The 26,524-nt window shown below is 40.0% G+C and overlaps 1 protein-coding gene across 1 annotated transcript in view; it reads right to left on the reverse strand.

Annotated features, from left to right (window-relative positions):
- The window catches only part of LOC131591580 (lysine-specific demethylase 7A-like), a 61,788-nt gene extending 36,032 nt beyond the window's left edge, over window positions 1-25,756 (reverse strand). The window contains exon 1 of the mRNA XM_058862405.1: window positions 25,454-25,756. Within this exon, the coding sequence (XP_058718388.1) occupies window positions 25,454-25,569 (116 nt within the window). The 5' untranslated portion in view covers window positions 25,570-25,756. The remainder of the gene's footprint in view (window positions 1-25,453) is intronic.
- Between the last annotated feature and the right edge of the window lie 768 nt (window positions 25,757-26,524).

Here is a 26,524-nt window from a genome sequence, read left to right on the forward strand (position 1 = left end):
GCAAATCTACAATATATACATCATTATGCCCAAAAACTTTGATCCTAATTACAGGAAACAGTTTATACAAAATCATTTAAGCAATTTTTTCTCATAGAAGCTATGAGTTTAAAAAATAATAATAAAGCAGAGGTTTATGTGCTGTTAATTTATACAAGATATAATGGATATTTTCCTTGTCTTTTTCTTTCTGCAAAAAGCGCATAACTGACTCCCACCCCCCAAGACAAATTCATGAAGAACACTTCCTAGTTATTCTTGAAATCTTTACAATAGACCTAACTTCACAAGCTACACAAGTGACCACACAAATAACTTAGAAGAACTGTTTTTGGTTTAAAATAGCAGCATCTATTTTAAAGAGCACTTGAGAGATGTAATGCTTTCTCAGTGCATATTTTTTTCCAGATAAAACAGTCAAAATGTGATTTTGACTATTTTGACAAAAAGCAAAATCTTTACAACAGTCATGACAAAGCATCTACTCTTCTGATACGCAAACAACACAATTTTAAAGTCAATGAAGTACATTTTCTTAGAAGCTGAAACACTAGGGGTTAATTGGAGAATATGTGCTTTTGCACAAAGTTCTTAAGCAAAAAACCCCACAAGTAATTCCTGCTTTCTGGTCTGAATCCTGGCAGAGCGCTTCGTTCTCTGAAAAGTTCACTGACACTTACAAAATTGCTGACTTTACAGTTAATACAGGAAAAAAGAGTACAACTCTGAATATTTACACCAAAATTAGGTATGTACACTCAATGCACTCCAGCAACATAACTGGAACACTACCCCAGTCACGTAACCCATTTCATATCAAGTGTAATGAGTGCTTAAACACTGAGGCTTTGAAATGATCCAGCTACATAAAGTCTTTCCCTCAGCAGCCTTGTGCCAAAAGTGCTGACACGCTCCAGCAAGTGTCAGTACATGCTGCCAAAACAATACAAGAAACAGTCTAGCACTGAAAGCACAATGAGCAAATCCAATCTGAAACTGAAGAGCATCTCCCACATAACTATCAACGGGAAGTGTATTCTGAGTTCCCTCTAAAGATTCAGCTAGCTCTGAATCTTCCCCATTCCCTATGTACCACATGAAACCCAGAAATTATTTAGCTTTTTTTATATGCATACTATTTTAAATACAAAACTCAGCTGCCATAGTTCATCGCAATTCTTGCAATATTTAGCATCTGCTTTAAGACCACAGCTACAAGAATCATTATTACATGAAAATCCAGCTGACATATAAACAAAAAGGAAGGCAGAAGCAGTCTTTAAAAATGCATGTCCCATTTCCTTCTGCTTGTGTTCTCTTGCTTTTTATAGAATAGATGAATGACTCATAATCCTATGCATTATAAGAAAATTGTTTTTAAATGTACATTCTAAAAGCCCCAAATCAGAAGGCTGGTTTTATACATCTTTAGGAATCTCATTATTTTAGCTAAATTTCTAATTTTTGAACAGCTAAAGATATTTATGTTGAACTGTATCTTGATCAAGTCTGCACTTCATTTATTCCCTTCCCTTTTTCTTGATGTTTATCTGATATATTCATCATCATTCCAACCAGATTATCTTGCTAACAGTAAGAACTTTGCATAAAAATATAGTAAAAATAGCTTTGACAACTATTTGTCCTATTCTGTTTAAGAATCTTAATTCCATTGTCTCTTTTTGAATGTCACAGATAACAGAATTTCTGCTTTATTTTCAGGCTTAGTACCAACGATTAACTCAATAACCTTTCATGAAGGCACATGGGATTTTGTGTACAGAGACTGGAATGATATTATAATGTCTGGAATAGCCATTCAATAAGGGAAGCAAATATTTTCAGTCTACTATTTATCCTGTAAACTCAGCACTGGAAACACAAAACACTAACTGGAGATCACAGAAGCGAATCCCGCAGCAGATGCCTGACTGAAGCAAAGGGCAAACGAGGTGCCAGCACCTGCAAGAACAAGCATTGCCAAGGATGCCACAGAGCACATCAATCACACACAGCACCATTACAAGTCACTTCCCTGCATCCCTTTCTCCAACATACACAGATGAATCTGACATTAATCACTCTGGCTACTAGCAAGCAATCAATTACTGTGGTAAATGCAACTTCAGACCTCAAGCATCAAAACAAGGTCACCAAGAGGTAGCAGAGAGCCTGGAAAACATTAACATACTCAAACACTGCAACGCTCCCAATCCACTGATGTTTTCCTGTATGAAATATTATTACCCTTCACCTTGCAATCAACCCAATCCATTTGGGTTGAAATGTGTTGAGTATATATTACCTAGTTTTTGAATTTCTCCTCTCCTACAGGGAGGTCACAGACTAACCCTCAGAACAGTGGAGAGCTTACGGTATTAAACAATACAATAATATTAATTAAAAAAAAAAAAAAACCAACAGCTGTACAAGACTATGCAAAAATACACTTTTAATTCTATTTATGAAGGTGAAAGGCTAACCAGGCCCAATTTCACTTGCAGTGCTAGAAGGAGTAGCAAGGTAGAAAAAAGTTAGTTAAAAACAGATTCCATTACATCAGCCTTGGAATGAATGGTCAGACACTCCAAACTTCCCAAGGTATCTAGCATCAAGGGAAGGTCAACAAGGGGTAGCGAAGATTTGGGAAGTTTTTTCACACAAAAGAACATGCCCATCCCTGGCATCTGAAAAAATCCCTTGCTACTATAAGTTTGAGGAACCCATTCTCCCAACTTAAGTCTTACTAGAAGGTGCATGTGCATGTTTCTTATTTAGTCTCAGCTTTCTATTTGATCATTACATTTGTAGCTATGTAAAAGCAGCAAGTGTAAATCAAAAACAATCAGAAGAAGACTCCAGCATCTGACAAGTACCAGTAGACCTCTGCTTTTTGGTAAAGGGCAAATAAGGCTTCTTTCACAGTGCAGGGGGAAGTCCTGCAGAGGCTGTTCTCCAGTATTATTTTAGATTTTAAGAGATGAGTACTGATAATTTAGAATGACAGATTAAACAACTATTTCACAATTATAGTGAAATGTCTTGTACAAGGAGCGTGCAGAAGTCCAGGACAGTTACAGTAAGTACTATTCCTGGTGACGGCATGGCTGTACATTGTAAGCCACCCAAGGCACCTGGCACATCTCTCCCACAGCAGCACAGTGTGAATAAATACTGGATCCATGTCAGTCACCACACAGGCCACTGTACCTTCTGCATCTAATACCTGCTTGCTCTCAATCCAGCCTGGCTTTTCTCTTCCCTGCTTCTGATGTTATCAACCACAACCACAACATTTTAGAGGTTGCTTAACTGCCTTTGCTGGTATGACTGAAAGAATCCTGGTTTATGAAAAAAATCCAAAGCACTCTTGATCAAAGGCCTTATTTTCAGTGTTCGTAAGGGTACATAACTACTTTAAAAATACTTTATTAAAACAAGTAGTACATGTAATATACTGTACAATTATAAAATTCCCAATGTAAAAGGAAATGCTTACATAAAAAAATCACTACAAAAGTCAAGAAATTAATCAAGTGTGGATGCCCATTTTCCCAGTTTAATCCCTAGATTAAACCAGGAAGATATTCCTACTAGGAAAATTATGAGATTTCCTGTATAAGGGCATACTAAGAATAAAATCTTGAAAATTAAGAGATGTAAGCAATTCTCAATGATCTAATAAAAGGATGACAGAAAACAGATCACCATCAACAATGAAAAGAGCTATTTTGTCAAGAAGCTGGGCAGTATATGTGATATCATTGTCTTGGATTCCCTCTTCTGTTCCTTCCCTCTACTGCTTCAATTCCATAAGGTCCTTCTCAACCTCTTTCAGCAGCATGTGCAAAACTGTCTTACAGGCTCATCATTCTAGATGCACTAGAAGGAAGTTAGGAAGTCTCGAATGAAAGCTTCCACTCCTCTCCACATCAGCATGATACTTTGTGCCTATTAAGCTTCACCTAGCAGATGAGGAAACAGGACAGGCCATCACAGGCATTTCTACTACTTCTTCAACAGATATTGTTGTACAGATATTATTTTACAATTAGATGTTGATTTACAATTCAAAATTAAGCCAGGTTTTAAAAGTTTCTTATTTATTATTGGGACAGATGAAGTTCAGGTCCCAAGAGCTCTTGGTTTCCCAGTGTCTGACCTAAACAGTCTGAATTTTTTGTGGTCACTGTGCAGCAAAAATGCAGGTATGGGGCTCTTGTTAGTACGTTTAGTTAAGCACAAAATATTTCATCTTTTCCAACCTATAAAATTACTAAAAATTACATTTCACAATATTCTCTTATATTTTCCCTGAATAAACACTGTGGACAACCTTCTTCTTTCTCTACCATCCTGTTTCTGAGCAAGAACTCAGCACGTGCTCTTCACATCCACCCTTGCATCAGCACCCACAACCTTTCCCTGATACGCCTCAGTGAGCACTGCAGGCTTTATCCGAAAAAGGAGGAAAACAGCACAGGTCTTGACATCTAGTAGGAAAAAAAAGAAATGAACAAAAATTCTGGAAGAGTGGAAAAATACTAGGAGTATTAAAGCATGTTCCCTGTTACCAAGAATAAAGGGCTATAGACAATTCCTAGGGATGTAGGCATGTTTCCTATTATCTGACAGAGCAGATCGCCAAAAATCCTTTTTCAGTTTCCAGTCATCCACAGAACAGCCAAGATACATAGATAGTGAGTCTCTGCTGTCTCTTAACAGTGACGAGGACAGGAACAACTCAATGCAGGAGGTAGCAAAGATTCATTAGTAACAGGACAGCCTTAGTTGTCCTGAAATTGAAGTCATTGCCACAAGGTACAGTTTCTCATAGCATTAAACTGAACATAGCTGGTGCTGCTGAAAAAAAGGTCCCACCCTCCTTCCTCCAACTGCTTGGCCATGGGCTTCCATTGTTTCTCTCACCAGATCTAAACCATCAGGCAGACACATGACAAGTCAGTTCAATAAGCTGATGGAAAAGAACAAAACTGCCACTCAACTCTCTTTTCCAGATGAGTTTTAGAAACCTTAATGGTAAGATTCCATAAATAAAAAATCAAATGGTACACGTTACACTTATACGCAGTTATTTAACAAATTCATAACAACATCATTTTCAAGAAGACAGATAAAAGAAAATATTCTGTTACTTCATCTCTATTTTGTCTTTCTACAAATTTTTGCTAAACAGTAAGAAGCAATCTTACTGTTTAGCAATCTTATGCTGATAATACACCTTTTACTATCAAGCCTTAATATTGAATTTCAAATCACCAAGGATGAGAGCTATTTCTACTAATACACTGAGCAAATAACTCTAAGAAGTAGGCAAGCATTATAGCAAACTTTTCATTTTACTTGTAACAAGGTTTGCAATTGCTACTTTCAGTCCTAATCTGTTTGAGCATAACAAACCAAAAAAAATCTATTGTAATTATTGCCAAAATTAGTTAGTGAGCTTGCAAGTTATGCAAAGATTAGCTTCTCCTACTCCATCCCAAGAATGCAAATAAAAGTACAGGGTAGGAAGTCTATCTGGGAGATTTTAATTCTGGTTAGTCATTTAATTTAAGCCTATGCTTTCCTAGTGGGAAAAGGATGCCAAGTAGGCAATATTTACAGGTTAAGACAATGGAAGTACTAAAGATTTCACTGCCAAATAGCCACATCTGCCACTTGTTACAGGACAATATTAAAATGCTTAATTGGGAATAGAAAGACAAAGTCAAGCATGACAATACTATTGACCAGCTCCATGCCATCCCATAGCACAATAATAGATCAAAACATGAAATTTATTTGAAGAAGAGTTTAAAACTTAAAGTAAATGTTGTGAGCTTTTAAAACCTGGACCTTACGCTAGGCAGATTTCCCCTCCAGCCCCACTCTTCAAAATGCATGCAGTTACACCAAAGAAAACAAAACAGACCAAAAGAAACCACAAGCAACACCAGAAAGCTTCTGTTTCCCTTCGCTATTTCTTCATCTTACCATAATCATGGCAACAGTTTTGGAATTGCAACAAACTTACAAGGACTTACGTCAGAAATTAAGTAATTTTTGAAAAGTAACAAATTTCTATACACTAGATATTGAATTACTGCTTTAAACTACAAAAAAACCCCAAAAAACCTCAGCATAAAAATATTCAAGGTTTTGCTTTTGCCATATTCACTTTGCAAAACAAAATACCTTTTAAAAGGGAGCAATTGATATAAACACAACCCAAAGAATATGCATAATTGTACCTGAAAATTATTTTTTAAATAGCTGTTTTTCTATCTGTAGCAAACTTTCCCCTCTCTCCAAGTTACCAGTTTTCTCCAGGAAAAAACCCAAAAAAAACAACGAACAAAAAAACCCAAATAAACAATCAAAAAAACCCACCATGTTTTTAAAATAGGTATAGAATATATGCATGTTGGCCCAACGGCTTACTTAGTTTTTCTACACGTTCACTCACACACATTCCACCAAGTTCTTAAGGACACAAAAATGACATGTAAGGCCAACTCTCAAAATACCTAAAAATATACTAACTTATTAAATATTGCATCATCCTTTAACATAGATAAGAATCCCAAGAATAGTAATTCTGCATGCCATAATATATGTAAAACTCTGACCTTTGATTGCTCAGACACATCTGCTCTGATACTTCCAAAGTCCTAAGAGGCCTTGGTCTACTTACGATTAACCATCAAATTGTACATTAAAAATGTTAATGTTCATTACATAGGTTTAGACTTCCCTAATGTAATTCAACCCTACTGCTTTTAAATGATGTAATATTTCTCTGAAATGAGGTATTGCAGTAACACAAACATGCAAACAGGTATACGATCTATTTTAAATTCCAATGGACCTTCCAAAGGCTCAGACTTCCTGCATCTTCTGAAATAAAGTTTGATAGTGATGCTAGTGTTGTCGTTTCAGAAAACATTTTTAATGGCAATACTTGCACATTTTTCTATTGAGAAAGAAATTATATATACTGGTTTTCTTTCTCAACTAACAGTGCTTTTCATTCCCTCAAAGCACAGAGGTTATAATAAATAAAATCAGTATATGACATCTTGTCAATGAAAGCTTAACTCTAAAGAATGGATTGTGAAATGTAGAAACCTAATAGGAAAATTACAGTCAATGGAACAAAGCTATCAAGTTACATAATGAAATGGATTCAGTTACAAACACAACAAACCTTCCACCTGCATTGTGAAAGTAGCCATATAATCATGTTACCTCAAATCTCAGAGAAAAAAAAAAAAACAGTGATGTACATTATTTGTAAGCTGACTTTTCTATTCTACAATTCCAGTCCAGTCTGAAAACAAACCGGTATGGTTTTGAAACACAACACGTTTTTTCCCCAAGATCTGTTTTCTAAGTACAGTGAGTTCAATTTATTGAAATTGCTAGAATAAAGGTAAGAGAGAGTCATTACATTTAGAAAATACTTTGACAACTGAATAATTGGCATAATCAACATGTTCTTATTTCTAATCATTGGTGAAAAGATTGTGTGGAAAGCTGATTTTCTACACAAGCATTTCATGTAACTATTAGGAATTTAAACAAAATGAAGTCAAATGACTGTTCAAACTGGAGTCAAATAATTACATGCTCAGAAAATCCTAACAGCCTTTTGTGCAAAAATGTACATGGAGGTCAAACAACCTTTTCACTACAATGTATGACTTCCAGGAAGCGACACACAGTCCAGGTTGATTCATAATGGCAACCACCATCATGTATTATGCGTAGCAGCTTTATGAGACGTTACTTTTCCTAATGACAATTTCCTGATAGAACCAAGTTAACATTACTGAAGTACTTTTGATGTACTCCTTCTGTTTAGTATAGTCTATTAAACATATAGGAAATTCTTCATCATTCCTATGCCAAATGAGATTTCTACTCATTCTTCCCAAGCAGACTGATTGCATCAAGCTGCTTTAAAAGAGTAGTTACAATTAATTCTGTTCGGGTCCTTTTAAAAAAACTGTCTTACAGAAATGAAGGTCTGAAGAACCTAAATCTTCTAGCATAGATTTTGGCAAAATAAACTGCCTCAAGATAATCAAAGAAATAACATTAAGAAAACTACAGCAGACCTCAAGACTAAACAACTTGTCAGTGAGAGCAGTGGAAAAAAAGGCATTTTAAATGCATCTGTGATAGCTGAAGGCTTTACTTCAGTGTGAAACTATTGAGAGAAACAAGATGATGCCAGCAAGTGAATCATGACACAAGGTTTGTAGGGAAGAAAGAAAAAATATACATTCCTGATCTGACACGAAGAAATTCTTTTTAGCACTTTAAAACCAGTAATCTGTGTAACCCTACACATGTGCAGCAAAGCACAGTGATGAGGAATTCAGAAAGATTCTCTGTAGCAGTTCAGACTCCACTTTCTCCATACATTTTCCCAGCATGGCCAGACTGACACACCAAAGAGAAGAAGGAACAATACTCCAATCTGACTTCAGGCACTGTGTCTTAGTGAAGTTGCAACTGCTTGAAGCCCGTGGAAATAACTTCCCACAACTGATGCAGGAAAAGGGATTAACATTGGATTTCAATTAATTCTAGGAACACTGAAATCCCAATTTATCTGACCACAGCCAGCACTAATTTCAGTTCTGGTTATAATGCAGAGTCTGTAACGGCAGTATTAGGTACTGTGGCCCCTAACTACAGAAGAAAACACATATTAGTTATTTGGTTTAGAGAAGAGAGGGCATTGAAAGGGAGAAACAAAAAGAGAGAATAACTGCTTCTGTATAAACTAATGACAAAAGTTTTCTAGGTGTTTAAGAAAGTTCTTCAATGATGTATTTTTATCTCCTCCTCAAGACTCCAAGTCAACAGTTAACCTCCTCCTCCCTAAGATCAAACAGAACCTAGTAAACTACCCTGACACATAACTACATCTTATTTAGGTAATTTGCCTTATTTCAATTCCCAGACAGAGTTATTCTACTTGTGCTTATTAAAAAAAAAAAAAAAAAAAAAAAAAAACAGAAACAAAAACCCACCTGAACTTATAATAAGCAAAAACTAAGTACTTTAAAATAATGCCTTCAAATCAGAGGGTTTACAGATATAACACTCTTGTCTCAATTCTGCAGAACAAACAAAAAAAACCCAATCAAGAACAACAACAAAAAAACCAACTACAAAATCTTCAACCATTTAAAGCAGCCTCCACACCCATCTTGAAACAGACATCTTAACTGAGCACCTCTGTGTGGTTGTATCCTACTGAAGAACAAACTACTGCCGAAAATTGCTACCATTATTTCCCCAGTAGAAACAAGGAAGAAATATCCGAAGCTCTACAGAGATAACAAGAGGGTGAAAAAGGGAAATCAGTATACAAGTTAATTAAACGTTCACTCATTCAGGAATGAAGCAACTACGACAACTTTAACACAGCAAATTACAGCTGCTTATTACGTCTCTAATTGTATATGTGTGTACATATATACATATATATATAATTTTTATATATACACACATATATAATTAGGATGATGGAATCACCATCTCTTAGTGTTCAAAAAACATGTGGATGTGGTGCTTGGGGACATGGATTAATGGTGAACATGACAGTGGCAGCTTAATGGTTAGACTCAAATGATCTTTCAAGGTCTTTTCTGACCTTCACAATTCTATGATATACAGTCTACACTCACTTGCCTGCCTCAACTTCTAGATTCTTAGCTTTCTGTCCTAATCTTTCTCAGCTCCAACTTGTACATAGGCTCCTGTCAATTCTCACTAGCCATCTCAATGCAGTACTACATATTATATAGTTTTAATGTCTACTTGCATCCCAACCAAGTCTTTTGACCTACTCAACAGGAATTTCAGTTCCATTTCCAGTGCAGTTTCCTATCAAGCAGAGCAAGGGCCTTTTATACACAGAACAGATGTATTAGTTACTTGTTTCAAAGAGAGAGAGAGGGCATTGGAAGGGAAGGAAAAAGACAGAAATTAACAGAATTATAAATACACAGCCGATGAAGAGAAACTGAGGTTCAATCAAAAATGACAAGTCTTAGGAAGCAATTACATGACATAGCTTGCATTGATTCAATGGCTTGCAGCTGCTGGAAGAGGCAGGTTACCCATTCCCTTCCAAACAAGCACTCCCTCTCCCATTCCCTGCAAGGGCCCTGTTACTTGCCTGGATACAAGGCAACCTGTTTTTATTCGCTAATCTGAAAGAAACTAACCTAGCCAGTCTTTTTTGCCTGTTTATCAAGTCAGATTACAGCATGGTTAGGCAACTGTCATAGGCAATCCATGAGAGGGAAGAGGACTGTATGACCCTGAGAGAGGGATTTGGGGGGTAGGACTGCTCCTCTCAGCAGTGGAAGTCACTAGACCTGGCAAGGCCTACTGTTGGGACTTCATTATTCACTAAGACCCAGAACTACTGTGGCCTAACAGATAAATTGCCAAGAGCTTACCAATCAGACTGCATGGAACATCCCTGCCTACACCTGAAAAACCTCCTCAACTTTAACCATACACCCTGCCCAACATCAAGAGAGGCACTATCAAGTCCAAGAGACACACACATTGGCACTAGATGTCATATGTGAACCAAGGTTTTCTTAGCACAACATTAAGATGGTTCTAGTCTGGCCTCTTTTAGGCATCCCAGTCCTTCTCTGATTGGGTGTTTAATCAGCTCCTTGAGACCAGTTATCTGTAGCTCCAGCTACAGGAGTAGCTGAGGCAAGTACCCAGCAGGTGTATGAGATTATGTCACTACCAATATATTATTTGCCTACAAAACACTTTCCAGTAATGCACTGAAGTACAACAGGAATTAGAAAAGAAATAATCCAAACAGTTTGGAAGTGACATTTCTAAACCACATCTAACATTTTTCCATAAAGCAGGAGAGGATCAAAAGGACAAACCTTCAGCTAAATTCCCATCTTCTAGTCTGAGAGACACATGAGAACCACTCTGAAGTGGGAAAATACCTGTGTTTTTTAGAGACTGATAAAAACAAAAATGTCACTAATAGTTCTTGCATACTCTCAGCAGCTTCTAAATTCCATAATTACCTACACTTAAGTTTCACAAAAAACCCATTTATTATATCATTTTTATGTAACAAGTGTCTTTAATACTAGTTCAACCACCTCTTTTAGGCAATCTGCACTCTAAGCATTTTTTAATCCATTTGGGAATTTTTTGGTATGTCTTCACCAGCTCCATCTCCCTCTCAACAGCTAGAAGCGTTGAATGTTCCTCATCTACAAAGTGCATGGACTGCAGACTCCTACAGAGAGAGTAGAAGCTGGTTATTCCGGTTGTCTAATAAAGACGAGTTGTTTAGAAAGATCATGTTGCCTAATAAAGATGAGCTGTTTAAAAAGATTGTGAAGCTTGACAAGTACTATCAGCACTGTTATTTTATGCAATACACAGTCTGCAAAGCTTACGAAATCCTGAGTAACACTGTCAGTAGACACCATCAGATCTGTCTTGCTCTCAAGTTTCTCAAGTGATAAAAAAAGATTTGGAGCCGAACAACAACAAACCCACAATGACTTCCCGGCCTGAGGGGATTGATTAGGACACTAATGATTGTTTTTAAACTGTGCCACTTCAGTTGAAAAATGATGCCAGGAATTATCTGAAAATAGGACTTTTTGTTAACAAGATCAGAGGTACATTTTTCTGTTTCCCACATTCTAGCACCAGCAACCAGTATTAGCACAACCTTAAAACTCCATTGCAGCAAATCCCTTATTTTTGGGATTTCTTGTGTGTTTGCTTCTTTTACAGACTGCAGCAAGAGCAAACTTGGCTTCAGTCTGCTTTACACACCTTTAAATTGGCTCCTTACACCAAAAACACTTTACCACCTAACTGGGATAAGAAATTTCTTACCCAGATTAGTTTCAAAAACCTCCTGCGGCTGTCCACTAAGTAACTTAACACTCACAGTAGCATTCAGAGATTCTACAGTTGTACCTGAAATAAGCTTCTTTTGCCTTCAAAATTCAACTCATTAAATAGTTCTCCTTTAAGAAAAATTAAAAATAAAAATCAAGGACATTTTTCAATTTATCTTCACAATAATTCTTCCTCCAGCCTGCAATATTTTTTCAGACATTGCTAGGAAGTTTTTAGCAAGCTATTTATTAAGCTGAATAATTTCTGCATCTACTAATCACAACACAAAAAATTATACGATGGCTCCTACAGCTTTGAAATACCTTACTTGTATAAGGCAAATAGATTTGCAGTAAATAGCAAGGAGAGACAGATGCTTCATTTCTGAAGAAATCTGAGAGCAAACTGGCTCATCTCGAGCTCACCATGCTCGTTTCAAAAGCAGATGGAGTATCTGATTACATTAACTTCTATTTAAGCTATGATACAAGCAAACTGTTTCAGATACACAGATAATGAGTCTAAATATCAGATGTTACATTGGCTGGCTGGCTGGCAGAGCAGTAAGTAGAAAAAGCTCCTTCAATCAACTAGTTAATGCCTATAATTTAGAGATCTTTATTGGATTCTCAGCTGCTTACAGAGGTCCAGAGGGGCACCCTGGTCAAAACTGCACCTATGCAGTCCATAACATATCAATAAGTTACTTTTACACATTATTCTAGCTACAGCAATCTAACTGCTCAATCCTCTTCAGATGGAATTAATGAAGCACAGTAATTTCCAGACCATGTGGAAACTTCAAATAGTGAAGAACAAAGCTAAAAAGAGTTTGGGGGTGGAGTTAAAATTCAGTGCTGATGTATCTGCATCCATTATTTTTATTCTGGATATAATTTGACATACAGATTTTAATCTAAAATTCTTATGAGTTCAGATCCAGGTTACCAAAACCATTTTTGCTCTATCATATGCTATTTAGAGTATTCTAAAGTATTTGCAAAAGCACAGATCCACATGTTTTAATCTAAATTTATAGGCATGTACTTTTAGAGGTAACCTTGAATTCACAGTCTGTGCTACTCAGCTTCAGTGCTTTTATATGGGGAAAAAGAAGATTTTTATCCATATATCAGTGTATGTGTAGTGTGCATATATGTATCTCTTAAAATACCATCTCCTTCATAGTGGACAAAATTCACATGATTCCAACAAAAATGTTCAGAGAAATGCACAGGAAAAATATGAAGCATGAAGCAGAGGGCCTATTGCAAAAGGGCCCCTGGAGATGAAGACTGATTTACTACTCCTGTAAAAATTATAGGAGATATTAGGGTTCACTTACTGTGAAGAAACACAAAATTAAGTCTTTGGGAGGAGATTTCCAGCCTTACCAATACGTGTAAATATCAACAAGTGAAAATTGCCCAGCTGGAAGGGGAAAGGTAACAGACATTGTTCAGTAATGCCCAATGACAGGACAAATGCCAATGGCTACAGATTAAAGCCTATGAAATCCATCTGAACATGAGGGAAAAAAAAGAAATTGCAAGAACAAAGAAATTATTCATCTATATATGGCTACTAGGACAATATCCAGTTAAAGATGCTGTCCCCTAAAGTCTACTTAAATTCAGAAGAAAGCTAACCTCAGAAGTACCTTCACACAGCTAGCACCTCACCACTTCATCTGGAAATTCCAGAAGCACCCTCTATTGTGCTCACCCTGTGCCCTCACTCAGCTTGTGCCATGTCCCCTGGTGTCCAAGGTATACTGTCAAGGTGCTGGGCACTAAGACGTTGTTATGAAGGGAGAAGTTATTTTGTTTTTCCAGCTGAGATGGCAGCAGTGCTTATTCAAGTTATGAGAGCTCAAGCCCACACATCTCAGGGGAATGTTCAACTCCAGCCCACTTTTTATGTAAAGATACCCTTTATCTTCCCCACTTAGGACCTCTTACTCTACAGAAAAGTATCCAGGAATTATGGGCCCTGAACAGAATGTAACATGACCCGAGCATAAGGGTCTGGTTAAAACCCTCAGACACTGACAAGATTATCTTAAGTTCTGGTCCCTGCTCCTGACATTAGTGAATAAATAGATAAAGTGAGCATGAATTACAGCACAACCTTTTCCAAGTCTTAAGACATACTAATACATTTTTTTTAGTCTTCAGATTTAATAGCACTTTCTACAGAAATATAGTAGTCTATCCCCTGGACTACGAATGCACCTGTTTTCCTTTTTAAAAAGGAAGAACTGTCTGTTTCTCTAAATATTTCAGGAACTGGCAAAGACTTGAAATTTGCCTCATACCTGCCAGGCTTTCTGGAGTATAAGTAACACTTAACAGGTGTTGCTTTTCTGGTTTGAAAGTAATAATGATGTTTTGCTTTTCTTTACAACCTCCACTAACATAATGTGAAAGTGCCAAAGAGGTTCTTCTTTGATAATTAGCAAAAAGTACTAAATACTTGACAGAAGAATAATCTTTTACTAGAAGTCTTTCCTAGATAAAGATTTAGAGGTCAACGATCTCTAAAGAGCCTTCAATGAGTTTGACATATCGCTGAATGTGAAGTATTAAGCTATTTTCTTACACTTCAATTACATAAGTTTATTTATCAGTTTGCTTATATTACATAGCACTGGCTATGAAACTAACAAACTAAAAATACTAAAAAAAAAAAACAAAAAACAAAAAACAAACACCCTCCCCCCAATAAACCAAAAAAAATACTCCACCTCCACCCCTCCCCCCAAAAAAAAACTCCAAGAAGACAAAAACAAAAACCCTACAAGCTGTTTGGGGAATGAAAATTCCCCAATGTTACAATGTAATTTGTAGTACATCAATTTAAATACACACCCGGAGTCAGCTTTCTTTAAAAGGACATCTTTTCTCCTTTATCAATTCAAGACAGAGTTACATAAGACAACCTCAAACTATGTATTTATCTTCAGAAAATGCAGTAATTAAAATTGGACTTTGTGCAGCTGATTCAGGTTAGATTCCATTTAGAGAAAGATACTGAATGTTACAGTTTAAATTTAAATTAATGCTGATCATCAGTCCTTACGCTCTGCACACCATAAAGTAGTTTCCATCCAGTCAAAAACTCAACCACGCATTTGTATCAACAAGTATCACCAAGCCCACTGGCTGCTTTAGAACTTGGATCTTCCTCATATCACTTCAGAATGACCGGTCACTGCAGCAGATATTCTAGCACAGAGGCCTTTTTCAGTCACAAATTAATGTTCAAATTTAAAACGTCACACTCTTGCAGAACAAGTCAATATTCTCCACATATTCTTTGTTTTGATAGTTTTCTCCTGCATTGCCTTTCCTTAGATCTCTCTCCATCCAGCTTTTCACCTACAAGACTCTTCTGTACCAGGCTGTTTACCCCCTTTGTAGATACCCCACGTGAACAGGAAAATCTTCTGATCTCAGTTCCAATTTTTCAGACACCTGAAAACCATAAGTTCCATTCAATTATTTTGTGTCTGGTACAGTTTTGAAAAGGAAGTATCTACTTTATTCCCATCCTCTTGGCATACAGTCAGTATGTTTCCAACAATGATCATTTAGAGATTTACAGTTTTTCTTCTAAACACATGGCAAGCATATTAAGGGGATAAAGCACATTTCCTAACAAAAAACTTGTTCCAAAGTATCACAGTGCACAAGCTCCATAGAAAGCTGATGAATTTCTCAGGGGCTCAGAGCAATGCATAGGTTCACACTAGAAAGATGCTTGTCCAGCTTCCTCAGGTTGGCATAAGAAATAGAATTTTACTTTACTAGGTTAACCAACACATTTATGTAAAACATTTATCTGCTCATACTATCTCCAAACTCCCTATTAACAGTAGAAGAAAAAAAGAAAAAGGGGGGGGGGGAAAAACCACCCCAGAAAAATAGACTATTCAAAGCATTTAATAATGTGGCATGAAAATCACATCAGAGTTTACTATCATTGCCTTGGAATGGAGTAGGAAACTTCAAATGGAGACTTTACTGCTTCAAAGTGGCTGTGTGGTCCACTAGCAACTCCTCGGGAATTTTCCATGTAGCTTGCATTGAGAACTGCCATCACACACTGCAAGGATGTATCCACTTCCCTTCTCAGCACACTTGTGTCAAAAGCAGCAAGGAATGCATTGCAGTTCTCTCTTAATCACACGGTGTAAATGTACCCGTGCCTGTTTTATCTAAGTTTAGTCCAGACAAACAAGATGTCTGCTAAAAATCATTTCGCTGATCACAATGAAAGGCTAAAGCTTTATTTTTCCATGTTTTACCACTTTTTCACGATAGGCTCATTTCCTTGTCCCAGTCCTCACATAGCATCACTGTTTCAGACATCAAAGAAAGAGAATTAGACACAGTGCAACCCTATGAAAAACAAAGATCCAACCAACTAGACACAAGCACTGACATTCATATGCTGGGGGGAAGAAAAAAGGCACAAGAGCACTAATGTGCAATAAGCAAACAGGGTTGTAGAGAAATGTCAGATCTCTTCCTTAATGTAAGGAACTACCTTCAGGAAAAGACCACTTGTATGAAAAGCATCTTCATAGGACGCAATTAACAGCACCTGACATTGAAAGGCTGAACACTGGTACCAGTGATATTCTTCTTTCACTAATATACAAGATTTTGTTCTTTCTTATAATGATAGATCTATTCAGTATCAGAACTAACCAGGAATAAAAAGGTTTATTCTTCTCTAAAGTGAAGGGTTTGTGTTTTTTCATTAGACAATAACTTTATTTCCACAGTCAAATAAGGAGCAGGAAATAGAATGCACAGTATATTTTCACTGGTGATGCTAGTTGAGCCATCAATTCCAAAAACTCAAGGGGAACTGGAATCTGCCCTTACTGGTAAAATATAAAAGTCAGGAGGTAACATTTCCAGAAGGCCTTAGGAGCTGCACCTTTGCATGTGCAATTTCTGATCTACTCAAATGATACTCCTAAGCCTAGTTCATACCTAGATCATTCAGTTTCATGATGCTTCAAGCACAAACAAGCTGACCATGCTGGAAGTGTAAGGTACAGCCAAGGCATCTGCTTTCGCTCAGTTCTAAAATGCTAAATAAGCACTTTTCAGCAAGAATATCAGTCCAATCACTCAATACTACAGCTGTCCCATTTGCTCTTAGCGAGAATAAGAACAGCATTCTAAACTACTTCCGTGATACTCACTCCAGGGCAGCACATTTTACTGCAGTGTTGGGAGATGCAAGGGAACGCCCCAAGATGTCCTAGCTATTCACACAGCATCAGAGAAAGCAAGCTGCTACTCATCTTTGCCTCACACTGATGTGTCCTCTGGGCAGACAAATAGTGTAGTCAGAAGGTAGCTTGAGCTTTAAGAGGCTACATGTGCACACCAGATTTCTTGACATGATTTTGGTCCTCTGGGCTTGAGGCTGTGATATGTCAACACAACACACCTTTGTGAACACGGGATAACACTGTGCGGAGGGGGCAGACTGTTAATATTTTCCTGAGCACAGTGCCCCAATTAGCACAGCTACCTTGCTTTTGGTACTGTTCCTAGACTGCTCTGTACAGCACTCCACACCTCAGAGAGGTGCCCAGCAGTACCTCTGAAAACTCTGGGTTAACTTGCAGCACCTCATTTCTCTTGTTCTGTTTGTTCTTAATAGCAGGTTTTGCAAGGCAACAGCATGATGTAATCCTTTAGTGAAAAGATCCAAATATTCTTGTTATTGAAACAAAACTAAAAATCTGTATGTTGAGCAAGACAACCAGAGGTTTTACAAGTACTATTGGGTAATAAGACACAGCAATTTCTTTGGCTGCTCTTCATTTATCTGATTTGGACTTTGTTTATTGGCAAACATCAATATTCCAAAAGAAAAATGTCACTCTCTTTAGAAAATACTGCCTAGTAAGTGGCAAGAATGACAGATCAGAGTAATCACATATCTTCAATATCAAAGATTCCATTTCTCAGAGAGTCACCTTTTTTTCACTTGTTTTCATGAGAAGTGCTTTAAGAGCCTTTAAGTGAATAAAGTATTCATGTAAATGGAACAAACACAATTAAATTTATGAAATTCATTTCCCAGCCTAGCTGCCATGTCAGCTGACAGTTTCAGATGAAAATAAATAGATTTCAGACCACAATATATTAAAAATCTAGACCAATCACACATACTCCAACTGGCTTTTAAGACAGAATAATGTGGGAAGGTTTAAAAAAAACCTTTCTTGCTTTTGTGGCGAACATCAGTATTTATGCCTGCTTGAGCAACAATGAACTCAGTATTTTCAAAAAGAAACACCAGTTTTGAAGTCTACTTTAGTTAATGCTGAAGTAATGGAGAAAACAGTATTAAATATTAATTCCATTCAAAAGCTGAATTGACCTGAGGAGGGTTACCAGCCACATAAATCCATATTACCACCACACAGCAAACATCTCAAGACGATTCATACTCCATAGATTTTTAGTTCTGTGTATTCATGAGCTAATGATATAATACATTAGAAAGGACTGACAAAATGAAAAATATCTTAGCTTTTTTAAAAGCTATATATTTCACTAAAATACCTCTCATATGTTGATAATAAAGCAATAGCAATGCTGTTAATTGAATTTTCATACTTGAGCAATGAGACAAAGGTAAAATTGGAGCATTTATATGCACTGTACCTACAGAAATCTTTACTGATTACTCAGATTTGTTTTGAGACAATGGTATTTTATTCCACAGTAATGTAGGGAAAGTACAAATAGTTACATGGAGAGTGTAAGTTCAACTTGTACAAACTGTCATTTGAACAGAATGGAGACACTGTATTATTGCATGATCTTTCAAAAGATCCAGAAAGTGCACAGAAATTGCACTGATCATAAAAAAAAATCTGCTAATGAATATGAAAACTATCCCCAAAAAGAAAAGCTAGAAACCACAAATGATGAATGAAAACAAAATTAATGTGATTTTGCCCACTGGCAGTTAACAGAGTGATACTCCACTGTAAGGCTTAAACCATTTTACTGCCAATGTGTTGCTCTAAGAGAACTCATCATTATCAACAGATAAAGATAAGTTTAAAATAAAAATAATATATTTCACATTCTGCACTGTAGCACCTAGTAGGTATATACAGAAATTAGGTGTACCAAGCAGCAATCCCCCAACCAGATTTTTCTCACCTCTCCAGTTTTTAGATACGGAAGTCACAAAACAGAGCCTTCTGAAAACATTTTAATTCCTCAAATAATTTATGTATTAAACATAACAAAGGGAAAGGAAGATATTGAAGTGCTCCAGAAGCATCAACAAATGACATCCTGGAATATAAAATCATCATAAATTAACTAGCCAATAAAAAATTCACAGTAAAATTACGCAAATACTTACAGTGCCTTCATTTGCACAGTCAAGAATGGCCAAAACAAAAACAATTATACCAAAAATATAGGTCAACTATAATATTACAGATAATTAGAGGTAGTGTTTAAATTACTAAATCTAAACCTCTATCTTTCAAATAACACTGAAAAAGTAATAATTAATTTTGCTTTAGAAATTAGAGCTATTACCATTTCATAACTGTTTAGAAACTCACTAGAATCTTGTTGGACTCTAATTTAAAAAGTTTAATCATGTACTATTCAGTTCTCTTACAGATCTTTATTGGACAATATGTTTTCTTCTTGTCCTAGTTACTTTATCAGAAGGCATAAGCTAAAACATCTATTATGTTGTATTCCAGAACAAATGAAAAAAATTACAAAATTACAATCTCAAGGAAAGGAGTATTAACTTTCAAAGTACACCTACTTCAAATAAAGCCAGTTCTTCAAGTTAACTATAAAGAGAAAAATTTGCACACTATTCTACATGTTATTACGCAGTTTCAAAAATTGAAGCAATTTGAATACTTGCAACTCTTCAGCGCTTATTATGGTAGAATGCATATAACTTTAATATATATTAATAAGTCTTCCCACTTCAGAGATGGGAACCAAGAGGAAAAAAAATGGTTTGTCCAAATGAAGAATGTAAAATGATTGGATACAGACACCCAGTCACACAAGTGCTTGTCTAGCATCCTTATTGTAACTAGTTTCTTTTCAGTCTAACCAAAACTCTTTCAGCTTTTGTATTGTTAGAAGAGCTTGAGGTCACTTCAAGTTACTTAATACTTTGGCAGAGGGTACACAGCTCATTGGACTGAAGTTGAGACTTCCATCTTACTTCTGAGGAAATATGGCTAAGCCAAGGAAAAGTAAAATTAAACACATCAGCTTTCCCTTGAGGTCTAAAACGCTTCCCTAAGATCCACCAAATTGCCACATGAAGGAATTAAGGCTTATACACCACAAGAGCCAGAAAGTCAGCTTGAAAGTTCTCTGGTGCCAGACCAAAGCTCTGTTGATTCAGTTCAGGTCCCTGAATGTTTCTAACTACAAGGTCTTAATTTTCTGTAAAGAGAAGGTCAGCACCAGAAAACATTTGTAACAGACTCTTTGCAATCTCCACATTCTCTGACATGAGCATCACCATGCCTTGTCCTCCAACTCCCAGACAGATAAAAGAGCTTCACCTATGCCTGCAAACAGATGATGTTGTGGGGTTGTGCTCCTGCAGCCGCATTGGCAATGCCTTGATTTCCTTGGACTAGATGAGCAACTGGTTCGGGGCAGAATCACACATGGTGACTGAGACACAAAAACAGGGCTCTACAAAATGGGATGAACTATCAATCCCAAAGTAGGCAGTGAGGAAGAAAAATGAGTGACTCTTCTGTCTTTTCCCACCAGTATCATCTCCAACAACACATTCCTTCAAGTGTTTTGCAACACTCTGGGACTCATCCTAGCCTTTGACAAGCCCACTCGGCTCAGTAGCACAACAAAAAGCTAACCCAGCAAGAGAATGGGTTCTGTCAGTTTTCTGAGCAGAGTTGATTTACCAATCAGGCAAGCACTGAACCAGCAAAAGAGGAATTATAGTAGCATGCAGCCAGGAGCAGGACAGCCTCTTTCAGCAGCAGAGTTGGCAAAGCCCATCGTGCAGAACCTCATGTATAAAGCTCCAAAACAAAGAACCAATTCAGGAAAAGTAGTCACTATAGCACACGCATTTCCTTCTTTTCTTAAGGAGAAAGCCTGCCTTCAGAGTACAAATCAGTGCGTTCAGACAGACCTGTACCACGTAACCTAACGTCTCTAAGAGGGAAACCTTGCTTTTACATCAAGATCATATTAAGGAGTGGATGAGAAGTTTTGTGTTTCTTCAGAGACCAAACAAAGACACATTTAAATCTATACAATATCAGAAAAAATACATTCTACATGAACTTCGCTCAGATGTGACTTTGGCACTGAATTTTTCCTCCATGTGAGGAAAAAAGGCCTCAAGGCATCTGCAGTTTAAATGATAATCTTCAAACGGTACCCGAATCACCTTTCTTTTCAAATGATGTTATTAAATGTTTTCTTAGAACGACAAAGCTGTAAAAAACATCAAACACCTAATGGCAAAATACCACCAATGAACTGCTGTAGGAAAGGGCAAAATTAATTCTTTTAAGACTATACAAAATACAGAACTAATCCTGAGAGCAAGAGCTAACTATTTAAAAACAATTCCATATAAATTTAATCAATTTGGCTTTGCTTTGCAACAGAAGCATGTACATACGTACACTACATACAGATTAGTGCTGTATTTCCCTGACTGCTCTCTAAGCTGCTCAAATTAAATATTTATTTCTGTAAACATAAAAAATTTTCTCCTGGAGGGGGAAGACACCAAAGCTGACACCATTATGAAATTTTCAGGTAAACTGCTAATTTTGAATAACAAAAAAAAAAAAAATTAAAAAAAATAAATAAAAAGGATGCTTTCTCCTTCTTATGCCCCATAAACTCTGACTTTGAAGAGCAAAACATTTCCTTCATTTAACTAAAAAAAACAAACATCTTTTTGTAATATAAAGAATGTTAGAAAGGTTGCAGGCATTCCAAAAGGCAAAGATCTGTAATTGACATGCACACATTTGATAATTTCTTAACCTATTCATCATTGAGACGTTATAAGTCCACTGTATGTTTGTTGAGAAACAAAACATCCCTGGAAAAGTGCAACACAGAAGGCTTTACAGGGACATATTCATAGTTTACCTGACTGACTTCTCCAAACTCCTTTACAACTAGTACAGGACCAGTGCAGCTTTACAAAGCCAACCTCTGTAAAAGGCAAATTCTACAGTATTTTACTCCTGAAATATCACAGACAACATTACACTGTGCAGACAAAAACTGAATTATATGCCTAAACTTCAGTTTGTTCTGACCTGAGATCTAGTCTACAGAAATAAGTCACATCTATACAATGCATATAAATCTAGTTGAGTACATGTATCATGGACAGAAAAAAGGACAAAAATTTCAACAGGATTTCTGCAAACATCACAAACATATTTCAAGAACAGAGCTGACTGTAAGATCAGTTTAAAAAAAGATATGTAACGTATGCACAGAATATATCACAGCAAAAAACACAAACAAGGAAAGATGACAGCATGTTGTTAACCTAACTGAAACAATGCATCAAAAAACGAAGGTAGGCAGAGATAGCACAAGAAGTATCACAGAATGATACATATAATTTGAAGATGAAACCAAGAAATTAAAGAGGTTTCAAGAGCTACAGAACACATCCAAGAAAAAGTTGACCACACAGAGCAGCATAAAGGACTTCTTATGCTACATTCTAGCTGCAGTATATTCTAGACAAGTCAGAAAGGGGTAATCAGCTTAATGTGACATTTTCATTTAAAGCAGATAAAAAAGACGGGGAAAACACAAAAATTGTCTAAAATATAAACGGATTTTCCCATCTGAAAGCTCTGACAGTTTGTCACATCTAAAGCTCTGTAGTCTCTGCACACTTACAAGCCATTCAGGAAGGCGACGAAGCCTCAAACAGCACACAGGCACCCGCGTTACGCTCTTTTGTTCAGAAGGGGTAATTACACCAGACTGTGACTGGATGTTAGGCCCACTCAGAGAGTAACTGAAACCCACAATGCAGGTTCGCAACCTTGCCAGGCACAACAGAACATTTGCTTTAACACAAATATTTGCCAAAAGCAATAAAATGTGTATTTCATAATACTAATATATTGATACAGCAAACCAAAGTACAAATCATTTGAAGACAGAGAGAGTGCAAGACCACACAGGGAAAAAAAAATCACATAAAAATTTAAAGGGACTAAGTAACAATCTGTCAGAACAGACTTTGTATGGCCTCCACTGTACTGTTCAGGAGCTCTCTTGACCATACACAGGAAGGTAGCAAAGAGTCCATGATCCAGTAATACACGCTTGGTATCATGCTAGCACAACACAGCCTGGGTTTATATGTTTCTTAAGATAGAACACACATCAGTCCCATTCCACAGGCCAGGGGAAAAAAAAAAAAAAAAAAAAATTAAATCAAGAAAACATGAAACTAAGTTTGCCAAAAAATTAAAGATTTGAGAGTGTGTGTTTTCTTTCACAAGCTATATAACAGTCTTCAGACACTCTTAAAGCAAGGGGAAAGGCACTCCCAGGGCAGACCACAGCTGGCAGGGGGCAACTTGTCTCCCAAAAACCTGCCCCTTAGTCATGAGACTGCATGAGCATGCAACTAAATCCCAAAGCAGCATGGCTGTTGCTATCTCTTGCTTGCTTATTTTCCACTCTTAGGGTTTCAGACTATCAACGCAATTCAGTGCTAGCAGGCTTTTTCTACCCACTACATGGCAGAGCTCAATCACAGGAACCGGTGTGGGGCTTTTTGCAGACCGAGATCCAAGAAAGCTACCAAGTGATCTGTCCCACCTCTGGATCAGGCAATACTTTCCTCCTCACAACAATTTCAGAAATCTAGTTCACCCATACCCCAGCAATACTGACGCACAAGGCTGGCATTTAAGTTAAGCCTGGATGGAACCTGAGCAATTGCCAGGACATTCTGAAAGAGCAACTATACAAAATCAGAAAAAGACTTAGAAGAGAAAGAACCTGTAACTGTACAAACACTTCAGGCGACGCCTGCACCTTTACTGCTGGCAGTGACCGAGTTCTGACAAACTTGTATTAAGCTGCTGTAAGCCAAAAGAGCTGTTGTGTGTCTTGCTCTCTACAACAGTACTGGCAGTCTAGTTAAAAAAATTAATGAGAGGTTGTTTTTAAGGTATAACAATCCTGCTTTGCCGGTTTTTATGGTTTACAAAGCCCATTTCGCACTTTCTATTATACTGCAGTTCGAGCAGGGAGAAGCCCATGTACAAAGAACAAATCACCTCGACGTACACGCAAGTAAACATCCGAAATTCTGCGAGCCTTCCCTTCGTCCTAAAACGTGGCAAGAAAACACCCGTGTGTAACAATTACTGTTAAGTAACACCTAGACACGCAACCTACTTTTTGTCGGCATTTGTCTTTTGCCGCTTGAGGGGAAGAAATAGGAAAATAAATAAGGGAGAAACAAACCCAAACAACTAGGACCCCGCACACGGCCCCCGCCGGGGCCCTGCGAGCGCCGTGCCCGGCGGGCAGGGTCGGGGGCGGGCGGTGCGGGCCCTGGCCGGCAGGGGGCGCGGCGCGGGCGGCCGGCGCTGTTGTTGTTGCCGCTCGGGGTATTTAAACGCCGGGCTGTCAATCACGGGCGCCGCGCGCTCCCCGGCGCTCCCCGCACGGCGGGGGCGGCACCGAGCGGCCCCGCAGCCCCGGCCCGGCCGAGCCGCCGCCGCCACCGCCGCGGGCCCCCAACTTGCTCCTTTGTTTAACTGCCCGTGAATCCCCACCGCCGCCGCCGCTTCCTCCCGCTCGCAGCGGCGGCCGACGGGCCTTTTATTATTCACACGCTCTGCTCGCAAAACACACGCGCGGCGGCGGCGGCCGCTCGGGACCAAGCTGGAAACGTCAAAGCGGCGAGAGGCGCGGGGCGACCCTCTTTCTCCTCCTCCGCCGGCCCCCGAACAAAACGCACGGGCAGCCCGGAGCTCGCAGCCGGCCGGGGACAGCCCCGGCGCCCGCACTTCTCCGCCGGGAGACCGCCCTGTCCCGGGAGAGACCCCCCCCCGGGGCCGCGGGGGGACACGCGACGCCTCTGCACAGTCGGCACAACTTCGGGGTGGCCCCGGCCCCGCCAGCCCCGCATCTGTTGCTCTTTCGTAACCAGCCCCCCCTCCCCGCGCCTGGCCCGGCCCGACCGCCCCCTCACAGCCGCGGACCCATGTGCCCGGGGACGGCCGCCGGCGCCGGCACTGTCCCCGCGGCGGGAGGCGGGGGGAGAGCCGGTCCGGGCGAGCGCCCGCCGCTCCCCCCGTGCTGCCGCCGCGCAGCCATTGTCCCCCCCGGGGGGAGGGGGTAAGGCGACTGCCACCGCCTGTGCCCAGTGCCGCCCGGCGGCTGCCCCGCCGCGCCGCCCGGCCCCGGCGCGGCTCCCGGCGCCTTACCTGCCGTGGAACCAGTCCTTGCAGATGTCGCACTCGATCATGAAGCGGCTCACGTCGTAGGGTTCGCGGCACACGCAGTACACGGGGGTCGCGGCGGCGGCCGTCGCTCCGGCCATCTTTAAAGAACTCCCTGACTGAGCCGCCCGCCCCGCTCCGCTCCTCCCCGTCCCGTCCCGTTCCCCCCCGCGCCCGGCTCCCTCCGCCGCGGCCGCGGCGGCGCCGCCAATAACAACAGCGCGCGTGCCGGCCCCGCACGCCGCGCGCGCCCCCCGCCGCCGGCTGGCACGCGCACGGGGCGGGCGGCACGGGAGCGAGCGGACAACAGCGCGCGGGGGCGCGCGCACGTGCGTCACCCGGCCCCCGTGGAGGCGGGAGGAGGAGGAGGATGGGGACGGCGATGGGAGGCGGGTGGGGGAAAGCACCGCCCCGCCCGCCCCGCCCGGCGACCGTCCCCGCCGCGCCTGCGCCCCGCGGAACAGTCCGCGCCCCGCCCCGCTCCGCCCGAAGCGGCGGGGACTGAGCGTGCGCGGGCGGGCCGGGAGGGGAAAGAGCGATTTTCCCCGTTGAGCGCGCGGGGTGGGGCGGGGCGCGCACGTGCCGCCCCTCCTGGGAGGCGGGCCGCGGGGAGGCACGCGCTGGGCCCCGCCCCCCGCGGAGTCACGCGGGGAGGGGGCGGGGCGGGGGTGCCGCGAGGACATGGGAGGAGGTGGGCGCGGGACGCGGCGCGCGCCGGCCCCCCCCCCCCCCCCCCCCCCCAGTTATGTAACGAGCGCGGCGGCGGCGCTGGAGCGGCCTGGCCTGTCCTGGCGTGTCCTCTCCTCTTCTCTCCTGTTCTGCCCTGCTCTGTCCGGAGACCCCTCTGAGGAGCCGGCTGAGTTCCCTCACAGCAAGGGTCATGCAGTGCCCGTGCTGCCGCCTCCCGACCCCCCGGGCCTCAGCCTCGGCACGGTGGCCCATGCAGGTCTCCTCCTTCGGTTCCTGCCGAAATCTCCTTATGTGGTTCAGCACCTGAAGACCCAGCGCGGGGCACAGACAATCAATGACCTAGCATTCGTTTGCTGCAGTTTCTGA

The sequence above is a fragment of the Poecile atricapillus genome, chromosome W, assembly GCF_030490865.1.
Source record: "Poecile atricapillus isolate bPoeAtr1 chromosome W, bPoeAtr1.hap1, whole genome shotgun sequence".
In the NCBI taxonomy this organism is placed as follows: Eukaryota; Metazoa; Chordata; class Aves; order Passeriformes; family Paridae; genus Poecile; species Poecile atricapillus.